This window comes from Carica papaya, chromosome 5 (assembly GCF_054855325.1).
Source record: "Carica papaya isolate Zhongbai chromosome 5, ASM5485532v1, whole genome shotgun sequence".
Lineage (NCBI taxonomy): Eukaryota > Viridiplantae > Streptophyta > Magnoliopsida > Brassicales > Caricaceae > Carica > Carica papaya.
Genome location: NC_142313.1, coordinates 3,725,744 through 3,738,459, shown reverse-complemented (window position 1 = coordinate 3,738,459; position 12,716 = coordinate 3,725,744). Strand labels below are relative to the sequence as shown.

The 12,716-nt window shown below is 34.3% G+C and overlaps 2 protein-coding genes and 1 pseudogene across 2 annotated transcripts; 2 read left to right on the top strand and 1 right to left on the bottom strand.

Moving 5' to 3' along the window:
* Positions 1–80: 80 nt before the first annotated feature.
* LOC110808160 (ethylene-responsive transcription factor ERF071-like) lies at positions 81–1,454 on the bottom strand. Its single transcript, XM_022033550.2, has 2 exons — positions 1,075–1,454; positions 81–1,009 (listed from the first exon to the last, which is right to left on the bottom strand). The coding sequence occupies exons 1-2, from the start codon at positions 1,259–1,261 to the stop codon at positions 237–239; spliced, it is 960 nt and encodes a 319-aa protein (XP_021889242.1). The 5' UTR covers positions 1,262–1,454; the 3' UTR covers positions 81–236.
* Positions 1,455–5,719: 4,265 nt separating this feature from the next.
* Positions 5,720–7,087, top strand: LOC110825228 (uncharacterized). Its single transcript, XM_022055685.2, has 2 exons — positions 5,720–6,464; positions 6,582–7,087. Exons 1-2 carry the CDS (start codon positions 5,951–5,953, stop codon positions 6,917–6,919), a joined length of 852 nt encoding a protein of 283 aa, XP_021911377.2. The 5' UTR covers positions 5,720–5,950; the 3' UTR covers positions 6,920–7,087.
* A 3,782-nt stretch (positions 7,088–10,869) lies between these two features.
* LOC148253680 (uncharacterized) lies at positions 10,870–12,460 on the top strand (annotated as a pseudogene).
* The last annotated feature ends 256 nt before the right edge of the window (positions 12,461–12,716 follow it).

The following is a 12,716-nucleotide window of genomic DNA, read 5'->3' as shown; positions in this document are numbered from 1 at the left end:
CATAATTGCTTATTTTTTATAATAAAAATAAAAAATTAAAAAAAAAAAAAAAAGTACAAATGCATTTGCGAAAATTAAGCTGGAGAGCAAATATGGAGGACTAATGATTCCAAAAAGATAAAGAAACAAAAAATACGACGCACCAAAATTTACAGTTACCAACATTAGACAACAGTTAACGAGTTCAGAAGCGAAAAGCAGAAAGGAAGAACTGAAATCAGAGCGAAACGACGCCGTTACACGGCACCTGAAGTTACAGGGGCATCGTCGAAGCTCCACAGATCACCCACCACGCTTTCCTGTGCAGCAGTATTCTGCGCCGGAGATTGTCCATCAAGATACGGAATCTGATAGAATTTCATGTAGTTCTCGTACGCCATTAGCTCCTCTGACAATTTCCGCACCTCGTTTTCTTCCTCCTCCTGCTCTTCTTCCTTCACCCTCACTCCCCCATTGTTGTTGGAGTTCTGGTTGCAGCCGGTGAATCCCGGTGAATAAGAGTAACCACATTCCGATCCGGACCTGGTACCAGTACCGGAGTTTTCCTCGCAACAACAAATGACGGCTTCATTGCTCATCGCATTAGCTGCGTGATTCTCATTGAATCCGGTTGAATTACGAGAGAAACTTCCTCCGACCTGGTTCAGGTCGTACCCGAACTCGAAATCAATGCTGTTGAAATTAGCTCTTGGGTTTTGAGTCTGATACGGAGGAGGAGCGGGATTCCAGATAGCAGGTGGGTTGTGGTTGGATTTTTGAGTTTGGGTTGGTACGGTGAACTCGTCGTCTTCATTGGGGAAATTGACTTTCGCCTTCTTGCCGCGGATCTTGCGGGCCTCTCTGTCGTAGGCTCGAGCTGCTTCCTTGGCGGTGTTGAAGGTACCCAGCCAAACACGGACTCCTTTCCTCGGGTCACGAATCTCCGCAGCCCATTTTCCCCACGGTCGTTGCCTGATCCCTCTGTACAGATTCTTCCTCTGCCTCTTCGCCTTCTTCTCCACCTCATCACCTGTTTGTAAAAATTCCACAGTCAGAACCCACAACCGAAAACAAAGCAGGGAGAAATAAGGGCACCTGATGTCGGCAGAGTCCTCTTGAAGGAGACGGGTTCCTGGCGAGGTGGTTCCGGTCGACTCAGTTTCTTCTCCGAGTCATTACAGTTGAAATTGGCAAACGGGGAACCGGGCCAGAGGTCAAAGGCGGTGATTCTCCGGCTACGATTACGAGGAATAAAATCAGCGATAATAGCACCGCCACACATCTTGGGGTGGAACTCGAATCGAAACAAACAATAATATTATTAAGTGAAGAAGACTGTAAAGGATTAATGAAGAAGAGGGTTTGGAAGAATAACAAAACAGGTGTTTTAGGTGAGAGGTTTAAGGAGTTTGAAAATGAAGAATTGAAGTAATGAAGAGGAGGAGGTGGGGGGTTTTTGTAGGGGGAGAGAGGAAGACGAGAAGGGGTGACGGAGTCAGTGGAATTGATTTGGAACTTTCCTCAAATTTTGACATTTTTTTGTTTTATTACGTAAAAAAAAAATATATAGATTTTTACCACGTCTGTGTCTTAGTCTTAGCTGGCAAGTAATTTCCGACATAGAAATTAATCAGATTTTCTTCCAGCTTAATCTCACTTATTTCAAATTTAATCATTTAATAAAAATAGAAAATTAATAATTTTATTTTTCATGATTTTATGGAAGCTTCTTTACTTTTCTAAAATAAATAAACTTTTGTTTAAGAGATTTCGAATTTCTTTTCTATTGACTTAAAAAATATTTAATTTTAACATAACCACTTGCCCATGAATTGAATATTATTCATATTAAAACTACCATATTTTCATATATAATGATGCACATTTTTTTAATATATTATTTAGGCTACATTCGAAATAAATTTACAAATAATGCCAAATCTATTTGTAAAAATTAAGCTGTAATAGAATAATGAAGAATTTTTTATATAAAATTTTATATAAATTCAAAATTTATTATTTTATAGTAATGTTTTTTATTTGTCTTTTACACCGTTGACGACTTGAGCATATTGTCTACATTTTTTTTTCCCCAAAAAAAAATAGATTCTAGAAAAGAGATTTAGAAATTCTAAAACACAATATTATTGTGTTAAGTTTTTGAGGAAAAATAAAAGAAGTACTTGCTCAATAACCCAAACTTTAACATATAATAATAACAATGATAAAATGAGACAACCAAAATATACTAATTTTTTATTAGAAGATTATTAACTAATTAAACTACATACACTAATTATATAACAATTTTTTAAAAAATAAAATACATAACTTAACCTTAAATCTAGAACACACTAAATATAAAATCTGCAAATTGAATTTATTTGTGAAAATAAGTAAAATATAATTATTTAATAAAGAAATAATAATAATTTGCGAAAGTTACTGCTTTTTGATTTTATTAAAATTACGATATCACCTATTTAATTTTAGAATTTTATGGACAATGTCTTACTCAATTGCTTTTGAGAAAGAAATACCATTTTTCACCCTATAGTGTAAGAAAATTGTTAAAATCATGCCATTAGTTTTCCTCGGTACAAATAAATCGCAACATAATGCGAAACATCTAAAGTATATCTTTAACTGTTATTATTTATTGATATTTGTTAGTATTTAGTATGTGTATATATTAATGTATATAAGTGACAATCATGTAAATCAATATAAATACATCAGTAGGATATACGAAATTTGAGATTTATTGACTTCGAACACCACCCATATGTACCCCACACGGTTTCGCCTCCATCGCAATAGTACCCTAAATTTTGCCATTTGTCGAAGTTTGCTTATTTAGTTGCTAGTTACCCTCCATTGCAATGACACAAAAGAGCTTTCTTTTATGCTTCTTTTATTGTCTTATATTTGCTTCCACGATTGTTGCGCTTGCTTGTCAACTATTTTACCGTGACTTATTTCATTTAATTAAGTCTCATATAATTTATTGCTCTATTTTTTCTCTTTTTGTACCTTGTAAACATAAAAAAGTATATTTATTACTCAATTATCTTAAATTTATATTAAGATCTTAGCATAAAAAAACATGTTCATTATTTACAATAATGAATTTATATTTATGAATTAATACTGACTTTTATTTTCACTATAATCTTAAAAATGTATCTTAAAAAATAACATCTAAAAATTAAAAAAAAAAAAAGAAATAACATCCACGCGATGGTTTTCAAAGAAGATGCGGCTACCGAAAACGAGCTTTTAGGCTAAAAACTTATAGGTGGATAATCAGGGATAATGGTGAAGAATGAATTTTAAAGGTTGCGAAATTAAAGTATAAGAGTTTTAATTTATAAGGTACAAATACAATTTTTTTTTATATAGATTTACGTAAACATTACATGACATTGAAATAGATTAAAATAAATGATATTATTATTTACATACATATGTGATAGAATTAATTTTTTCAAAGTAATTTGCACATTTTAAAAGTTAAGGATTGGAGTAAATTAAAAAAAAAAAAATTTGTTGGTCCAATTTAAATTATTTTTCATTAGTTAAAAGGGTATAAAGTAAGATATTTTCGTGTAGCTTTAGATGATTAAATTTAAAATAAAATATAATAAGTGGGCCATTCATGTCCTCGTTAGGAGAGGCAAAGCCCAAGTTTCACAAGTCAATTCAATTTACAAACAGTGTGGATAGTAACCCTCTACGTTGGTTCTTTGAATTGGAGATAAGATTTTAACAAGTCCATTCATTAAGTGGGTATAAATAATTCTTCTAGAAATATATATATATATATATGACAATACGTCAAATACAAATGTGAAATTTTTTGAAACCCTTCAAAATGTATGTCATCTCTACACTACTTTATTATTATTATTATTAAATTATATTAGATATTAAGTCCGATAGGGAGATTTTTAAAAAAAATATAAACTAATTTGAATATTTTTTAAAAAATATAAAAATTAATTTAACATAAAATTGAACAAAAAATAAGAAAAAAAATATTTAAACCTAAAAAAAAGTTAGAATAAATCTAATATTTAATTTTTTTAAAGAAAAATATTTATTTTAATTTCAAACATTTTAATGGGTAAAAATTAATCTAAACGTACTCTAAAATAATAATAACAACAACAACAACAAAAATTACACTCTTACTTTATTTCATATTAAATAGGCTGCTACATACTTGGCGAAAAAAGTTAGTGGAGGAATTCAAATTAAGATAGAGGAATGTCAATATTGACAACATAGTAATTTAGTAATTAATTAATTAATTAATTGACATGTATTATAGTCACTATAAACACTATGGCTAAATTGTGGATTAGAAAACCAGCAAAGTACATGGTATCGTGGGTAAATCAAATTTGGTTGATTTTGAGGAGGGGATGTTTGGTTTAATTAATGCACTAAAGTTTTAAATAGTTAAATGCAATTAGTGTTTATCTAACTTGCTTATATATATATATATATATTACATACTCTTGTAGGAGTTAATTATATTACGATGAATGGGTATAGGATGAAAATAAAATAACTCCAATATCTATTGACTTGATCCATTGAATGAGTTAGTAAAGTTTGTGTAATCTATTTAAGTGGAGAGTATTGTTTGATAGCTTTATGTTTTATATAATTACGTGGGACAATTTACTCAAAATTGAGATTGTTGATTAATGATATAATTTCATTAGGTTCGTTTGTTTGTTTTTTATTTACTTTGCTCGTTTTTTAGTTAATAGGGCACGATTCACACCAAATAGGAGTTTTATAACTCACGAACTTTCTCGATTAAGATACGTAATGATAAAAAAAAAAAAAAATCATTTATAGAATTATAATTTTTGAAGGGCAATGACATTATGCTTAGTGTTTGTTTTGGACCTCCAATTTTTTTATTTATTCGTGAGATTTTTATTTAAATTAATTGCTGAATTTAAAAATAAAGAAAATGATTTAAAAGACCATGACCATAAACTATTCCTCGTGGTTCTTAAATATTTTTAGAAGGCCATAAGTATACATGCACCCAAGTATCGGTTCGGAAGAAATTGAAAAAAAAAATAATAAATCAAAATATAAGTTCATAAAAAATGATAGACAACATCTTCACAATTTTTTGAATAAACTTTAAATGAATGGTAATAATATTTTTTAATAAAAATTCATACGTCTTTTAATATTTAATATAATGTAATAAATTAGTATTTTACTGATTAAATTTATTATCTTATTAAAATTTATAAAGTATATAAAGAAGAAAAGTTAAAAAAATATATTTATTATTTTTAATAGGCGAGAAGTTCATTGCGTTAAAAAAACTTATTAGGATTTCAAGAAAATATTTTAGAATGATTAACAAAGAAAAGGCGAGGTATTAAAACAAACACACTGTTACGCTACAAATGTATTTTACTTTTTCTAATAAAATAAATTTGAGTTTATAATAAATAAATTCAGTAATGTCTCAAATAATATATAAATATTAATCATAATTTAATAAATGATATAATAGACATTATTATAATACAACAAAAAAAAAAATAACACAAAATAATTTACATAATCTGAGTACTTAAGTGAAATTTATGAGATGATATTAAAGATAATTAATTTAATATTTAAGAAAATGATAAAAAAGACCACTGATATATATGTAATGTGTGTGTATATATTTATATATGGCAAAATCCTATCAAAGCTGGCTGACAACAAATTATGCTAAAATGAGACATAGAGTGAAGGACTCATGTTGGTTCATGCACAAGTGTCTGCAATTTCTGGCTATCGTGCAAGCAAGTTACTCAAAACACTTCAATATTAAAATATCAAATACTTGCCCTCTCCTCCCTATAAAACGACGTAGTATTCGCCCTACAAACACTCACCCATCTCTCCAGAACACTTTGAGCTTTTCAATCTCAAACCTTTAATGGCTCTCACCCGTTTCTTCTTCCTAACCTCTTTGGTGCTCTTTCCGCTGTTGCTAGTCATTGCCTCTGCCAATGACTATGGCTACAGTACCCCAAACCCTAAAAACCAAGACCCAGAAAAGTATGACTTGAAGCCAAAACCAGATGAAGTTGCAGAAAACGATGGCGCCTATGAACCCAAGTCCAAGCCTGTAGAAGAAGAAGAAGAAGTGAAGAAATACGATTATAGCCTAAAGCCGAAGCTAGAAGAGACAAAGAAGAGTATTGAGTATGAATGGAAGCAGAAAGAAGACCATGATGATGAAGACGAGAAAGAAAAAGAAAAGAAAGGTTATGCAGGTAATTATGGTGCAGAGGAAGAAAAGAAGAATAGTCATGGTTATGAGGAAGGAGTAGAAGTCAGTTATGGATTTTCAAAGAAGCCAAAGTACCAAGAAGAAGAAAAGGAATTCAGTATTGGTTTTGAAGGTTTTGTTCTGTGTAAATCAGGCCTCAAGTACTACCCAATTCAAGGTACATATACCTACTTATACACGCACATATACATAACTGTGTTGTTTCTTAATTATATATATATAGTTATCTTTACTTTCTTTGTTTTAAAATATATGATTTAATGTGAAAAAACAGGAGCTGTTGCAAAGATAAAATGTCTGGTAGGGGATGAAAATGGGTATGAGAGAGCTCCAGTTACAGTATCCAGTTGTCCAGCGGATGAAAAGGGTTATTTCTTGGGGAAAGTGTCTGAATCAGATATGGGAGAAAAGTTGAAGATCAAAGAGTGCAAGGCATTTATTGAAAAGTCGCCACTGGAGACCTGTAATGTTCCATGTGATGTCAACAAAGGGATTACTGGTGCTTTACTTTCTGCTTATCGCGTTCTTAACGAGAAATACATGAAGCTCTACTCAGTAGGACCTTTCTTCTTCACTCCGAAAACTGAACCAGCTCCCGGACATGGTTATTAATGGCGGTTTCTGTTTCTTTATAATGATTAAGAACAGTTCGTTTGAAGAGATTTGGTTGGATATTCTATTCGTTGATTTCATTAGTGTTTTTTGTTCTTGGGGATGTAAGTCTAATAAGTTTTGTAAGTCATTGGCATGTTAAGATTTGAGTTTATGCTTTAAAGCATGTTATCGTTAATGGATTTGATGAATTCTTTTTCAAATGTTATTTTTCTTTTTTTTATTAAATTTATTTATGTTATTATACATATACTAATTATAACATATGAAACCCGATTTCATACAACACATATCATTTTCTCATCTTGTGAAATCTGAAGTAATTAATTAGGAGAGGCCAATGCCATTAAAGGCCTAGTTTATTACAAATCAGGCCCTAAACTCATCCCACTTCAAGCTAATTTCTCATTTAATTAATTAATTTAATCATTATTATTAACAAATTTAATTATTGATTAATTTATAATATTTTATTCAAATATAATAAATTAAAAAGGAAAAAAGAAGACCTTACAAACTTACACATAGTTTTTCAAAAAGCGAGTACATTATGAAAATTCAATTTAAGGATACAGATAATTAATTCATTTTATCACGCGCAAATAAGACAAATAATTAATTACTGATATCATGACACATACACACACATATATACACGTATTGAAATGTGAATTTACGTATAATTTATCTCAACTAAAATCCAAATATGAATATATCTAATATTGCAATGGTACGTAAATTAAAAAAAAAACAGAAAATAAACAAATTTACGTGGCAAACAATGGCCGAGCTAGAAAATTAAAAAAAAAAGGGGAAATATTAAATTTTATTGTAAAAAATAAGAGATGGAGTGGAGGGATAAGGTTTCACATTACACTAAATTTTAATCATATATGTAGCGATTATATAAATCAATATTTTTTAAACCATAAATGCACGAATATACATATATAGAAAAATGTATAAACATCACCAGCCACGGTTGCTTGCTCTTCCAAAAAACTATATATATATATATATATATGTATATAACACTAAAATATAATTTTGGTTCCTGTATTTATTTATTTTTCAATTTCATACTAATTAGTCTATTTAAATCATCATACATACCAAATATCTTCAGTTTAACATGTTACATTATTTGATTGATTAACTTTGTTTGTCAGAACCAACTTATTTTATGACATGATATCTTTCTTATATGATAAAAAAATTAAATGTTATTTAAATTAATTTATGATATTTCTAGACCCTACAAAGTAATTATCGCTGAAAATGGGGGTGTTAAAAGTAGTGGTGGTGTTATACTGACGATGGAAAAGAGATAATATTAATCAGCAGCATTTAACATGTGTTTAATGAGTTAAGAAGTTGCTTGTGCTTACCAAGTCTTTAGGGATAAATATACAAAATTTTGATGAATAAGTTGGTTTGTATTTTGAATTCTTGGATCCTATTTTGTAATTAATTAGTTGATGTAAAACCTATTTAAAGGGTTGTTGCTTAATAAAAAGTAGAACATTGAACTTCTTTCATTCTTTCACTTATTTTTGTTGCTATTTTAATAGTGGTATCAGAGCCTCTAAAATGAGATATACAACAGTAACTTCCTCTTCCTACGATGGCATCTGAAACTTTTGTCCAACCAATTATACATCGCTTTGATGGTCATTATGATCATTGAAGCATGTTGATGGAGAACTTTCTCAGGTCAAAAGAGTATTGACAAGTTGTTTCTGAAGGCATACCACAACCAGCATTTGACACAGCAGTGTTAGAAGGGTAAAAGGCGAAAATAGAAGTGTAGTAACTAAAAAAAAAAAGAGAGGGGGGAAACGACGCCGTTTTGAAGAGAGAAAAACGACGTTGTTTTGAAGAGGAGAAAACGACGTCGTTTTAAAAGAAGGAAAACGAAGTCGTTTCGAAGAAGCTGGTGGGATATAAATAGGGGACGGGGAAGGAAAGAAAAAGAGAAGAAGAAAAAAAAAAGAAAGAGAAGAGAAAAAACAGAGAAGGAAGAGAGCGAGAAGGAGAAAGAAGAGAGGAAGGAAGGTTCCAGAAAGACAGAGAAGGGAATCGGAGCGGAGAGGAGCGAGACGGGAGAGAGAAGGAGACCGCGGACGGTGATAGCGCGATCGGCAGGAGGAAGGAGGATGGAAATGGGAGGTACGGTAAAGATTCAATTTCATGTGTGGATTTAGGATTGGAATGCTGATGAGAGATTTAGCTTGGTTAGAGGTGTAGTGTTTATTTGTGAGTGCATATGGAGGTGGCGGTGTATGGAGGAGGCTGTGTAGGGAGTGAGTGTGCGGTGTGAGTGAGGTATGTGGGAGGAAGTAGGTCCGCGTGAGCACCGCGGGAGGAGAGAGAAGGAGGATGGCGGTGTGAGTGAGGTTCGAGAGAGAAGTAGGGATGCAGAGTGAGTGGAGGCCAGGAGAGAGAATGATTTATGGTGTGAGTGAAGTGTGTGAGAGAGAGCCGGTCTGTGTGAGCATCGCGGGAGGAGAGAGAAGAAGGATGGCGGTTGGAGTGAGGTCCGAGAGAGAGGAAGGGATGCAAAATGAGTGAAGGCCGGAAGAGAAAAGGATTTCCGGTGTGATTGAGGTCTATGACGGAGAGGAGTGTGATTGTTAGGGGCCTTGCGAGAGAGAGTAGGTTCGGGGAGCACCGAAGGAGGAGAGAGAAGGAATAGGCGGAGTGAGTGAAGTCGCTAATAGAGTGAGTGTGCAGTGTGAGTGAGGTTCACGAGGGAGAGGAGTGTGATTGCTGGGGCTTTGTGAGTGAAGTCGCTAATAGAGCACCAAGGGGGAGAGAGAGAAGGAGTAGGCAGTGTGAGTGAAGTCTGTGACGGAGAGGGAATACGGTGTGAGTGAGGTCCGTGAGGGGGATGAATGTGGTTGTTGAGATTGGTGAGAGAGAGAAGATTTATGTGGGCATGCTTGTAGGAGACCGAGGAAGCAGAGAGAATGAGGAACACAGTGTGAGTGGGAACCCTTAGAGTGTACCGCAGGAAGAGAGAGAACGAGGAGCAGTGGGAGGTTGGGATTAGTGCAAGCAGAAGAAAGGAAAACGGGGTTGGGAGTAGAGGTATGCTGGGAAATTAGAGAGTAGGAAAGGGAGACCTGTGGAGCGTGCTTGGTGGGAATTACATATAGGTTGTCATGCCTTAGTGGTCGGCAAGGGAAATTTGCGGTTGTGTTCATGTTAAATATTACTGGATACACTATAGGGGGAACGCCGATATTGGTGGTTACGAGTAGAGAGAGTAGGTTGGCCACCGATAGTGGTGTTAGTGGGTAGATCCCGACGAACAGGGGGTTAGGTCGCTGATATTGGTGATGGAAGAGAATGATAACTGTGTGTGTGTGGCCCATTAGAGGTCGAGAGGTGGCTAATGGTCGCCGATGTTGGTGACGGGAGAGAATGATAATTGTGTGTGTGTGTGGCCTATTAGAGGTCGAGATGTGGCTAGTAGTTGTCGATGTTGGTGACGGGAGAGAATGATCATTGTGTGTGTGTGTGGCCCATTAGAAGTCGAGAGGTGGCTAATGGTTGCCGATGTTGGTGATGAGAGAGAATGATTATTGTGTGTGTGTGTGTGGCCCATTAAAGGTCGAGAGGTGGCTAGTGGTCGCCAATGTTGGTGACGGGAGAGAATGATCATTGTGTTTGTGTGTGTGGCCCATTAGAGGTCGAGAGGTGGCTAGTGGTCGCCAATGTTGGTGACGGGAGAGAATGATCATTGTGTGTGTGTGTGGCCCATTAGAGGTCGAGAGGTGGCTAATGGTCGCCGATGTTGGTGACGGGAGAGAATGATCATTGTGTGTGTGTGTGGCCCATTAGAGGTCGAGAGGTGGCTAATGGTAGCCGATGTTGGTGACGGAAAAGAATGGTCATTGTGTGTGTGTGTGGCCCATTAGGGGTCAGTAGGTGGATGATGGTCGCTGATGTTGGTGATGAGAGTGAATGATAATGGTGTGCGTGCATGGCCTGGTAGAGGTCGAGAGGCAGATGGTGGTCACCGATTTTGGTGGTGGGTGACAATGTTGGTACGCTTGGGGTGGCGTTGGGGGACGGTCACCCTTGATAGGTATGATCGTTGAGATACCGGGGTGAGCTTTAGTCCTGAGTAGTCTCATGGTGATAGAAAGGTGGGGCTTGGGTTAAGTAATGAAATATAAGTAGAAGTATGAGGTTTTATATTGTTGCATCTCATGCCTGTAACTTGATTCTTACTGTACTGAGTTATATTGACTCACTCTTTATTGTTTACAAATGATGTGGGAACGGAGTTCGGATCGAAGTTGCTGGTGTCCGAACCTAGTGTATAGAGCGACATGATAAAGATTTTTCTTTTTTTTGACAGAATTGAGTGTGTAAAAGTTGATAGTAGTGTAAATAGTGAGTACGGTTGTATTGTATGCGATATCTCGTGCATGATTGTCGGTTTATTTTGACCTGGAATATGAGATCGTGATAGTGTTTCTATGTGTATGACTGATTTGATTATGAAATTGGTTGTTTTAATTACGCCACTAGAAGTGAAAAGAGGAAAAAGAAAAAAAAAACGGGGTGTTATAAGAAGCAACAAAGTTAAAAGATCTTAAAGCCAAGAATTATTTATTCCAAGCCATAGATCGTTCAATTCTAGAAACAATTTTGTGCAAGGATACGTTGAAACACATTTGGGACTCCATGAAGAAAAAGTACCAAGGCTCTACAAGAGTAAAGAGGCAGCAGCTTCAAACTCTTCGTACGGAGTTTGAAACATTTTGAATGAAGTCTGGTGAATTAGTTATAGATTATTTTTCACGAGTCATGGCAATTGTCAACAAGATGCGGATTCATGGGACAAGTCAGACAATGTTACAATCGTGGAGAAAATTTTGCTCTTAATGAATCAGAAATTCAATTTTGTTGTATGTTCTATAGAGAAGTCCAAAGATATTGATGAACTCTCTCTTGATGAATTACAGAGTTCTTTGTTGATTCATGAGCAGAAACTCAACCAACAAGATCGAGATGAACAAGCATTACAAGTCTCTACCAATAATTACTCTTTGACTTCAACTAAATATGATAGAAAGCTGTATAAAGGATCAGCAACTTACAAAAGGCAACAACAATCCCAAACAGACAATCAGTCCTCTGAGTCTCTTGGAAGATGGAGAGGGAGAGGAAAAAGAAGAGGAAGAGGACGTGGGAAAGGAGGATCTCCTTCAGATACTCATAAACCAAGAGACAAATCTAATATAAAATGTTATCGTTGCCACAGGTATGGATATTACAAATCTGAATGTCATACTAACTTGTCTAAAACGCATGGAGAAAGATCACATTTTATAGATAATGAAGAGGAAAATAGCCAACTCGAGGCAGAATACCGTCGTTGTCGCCGTCGCACGGCGGAACCGTCGTGCTAGAATTTCAGAATTGGCCAAAAAGGGGTCATGACATTGATTTTGAGTTTTTTGGGATATATAGGTAATTGTTGCACATTTTAATTCAAAAAAAAATTCAGGAAACCTGAAGACCGTCAGTAGGCCCAGTTAACAAGATTACCTTTTCAGGCATTAATTTGAGTAAGAATCCCTCACTTTATTCTCTGTTATGAAATTGAAGTCTAATTAACAATAATATGGTATTTTATACAATTTAAAAAATATTCATAATTAATTATGAGTTACTAATGGAGTCAGAACCGGAAACTATTCACTACTGATTCTGTTAATTTATTTTACAGTTTAAATGCATGATAATATTTGATTGATCGATTTTATAGTTTTGAATGTAT

What these genes read in the sequence shown, in the direction of transcription:
- LOC110808160 (XM_022033550.2), bottom strand. Translation starts at nt 1,261, where the DNA reads ATGTGTGGCGGTGCTATTATCGCTGATTTTATTCCTCGTAATCGTAGC. An exon ending in GAGGACTCTGCCGACATCAG is followed by an intron (nt 1,010 to 1,074) that starts GTGCCCTTATTT and finishes TTTTACAAACAG; the next exon opens with GTGATGAGGTGGAGAAGAAG.
- LOC110825228 (XM_022055685.2), top strand. Translation starts at nt 5,951, where the DNA reads ATGGCTCTCACCCGTTTCTTCTTCCTAACCTCTTTGGTGCTCTTTCCG. An exon ending in CAAGTACTACCCAATTCAAG is followed by an intron (nt 6,465 to 6,581) that starts GTACATATACCT and finishes GTGAAAAAACAG; the next exon opens with GAGCTGTTGCAAAGATAAAA.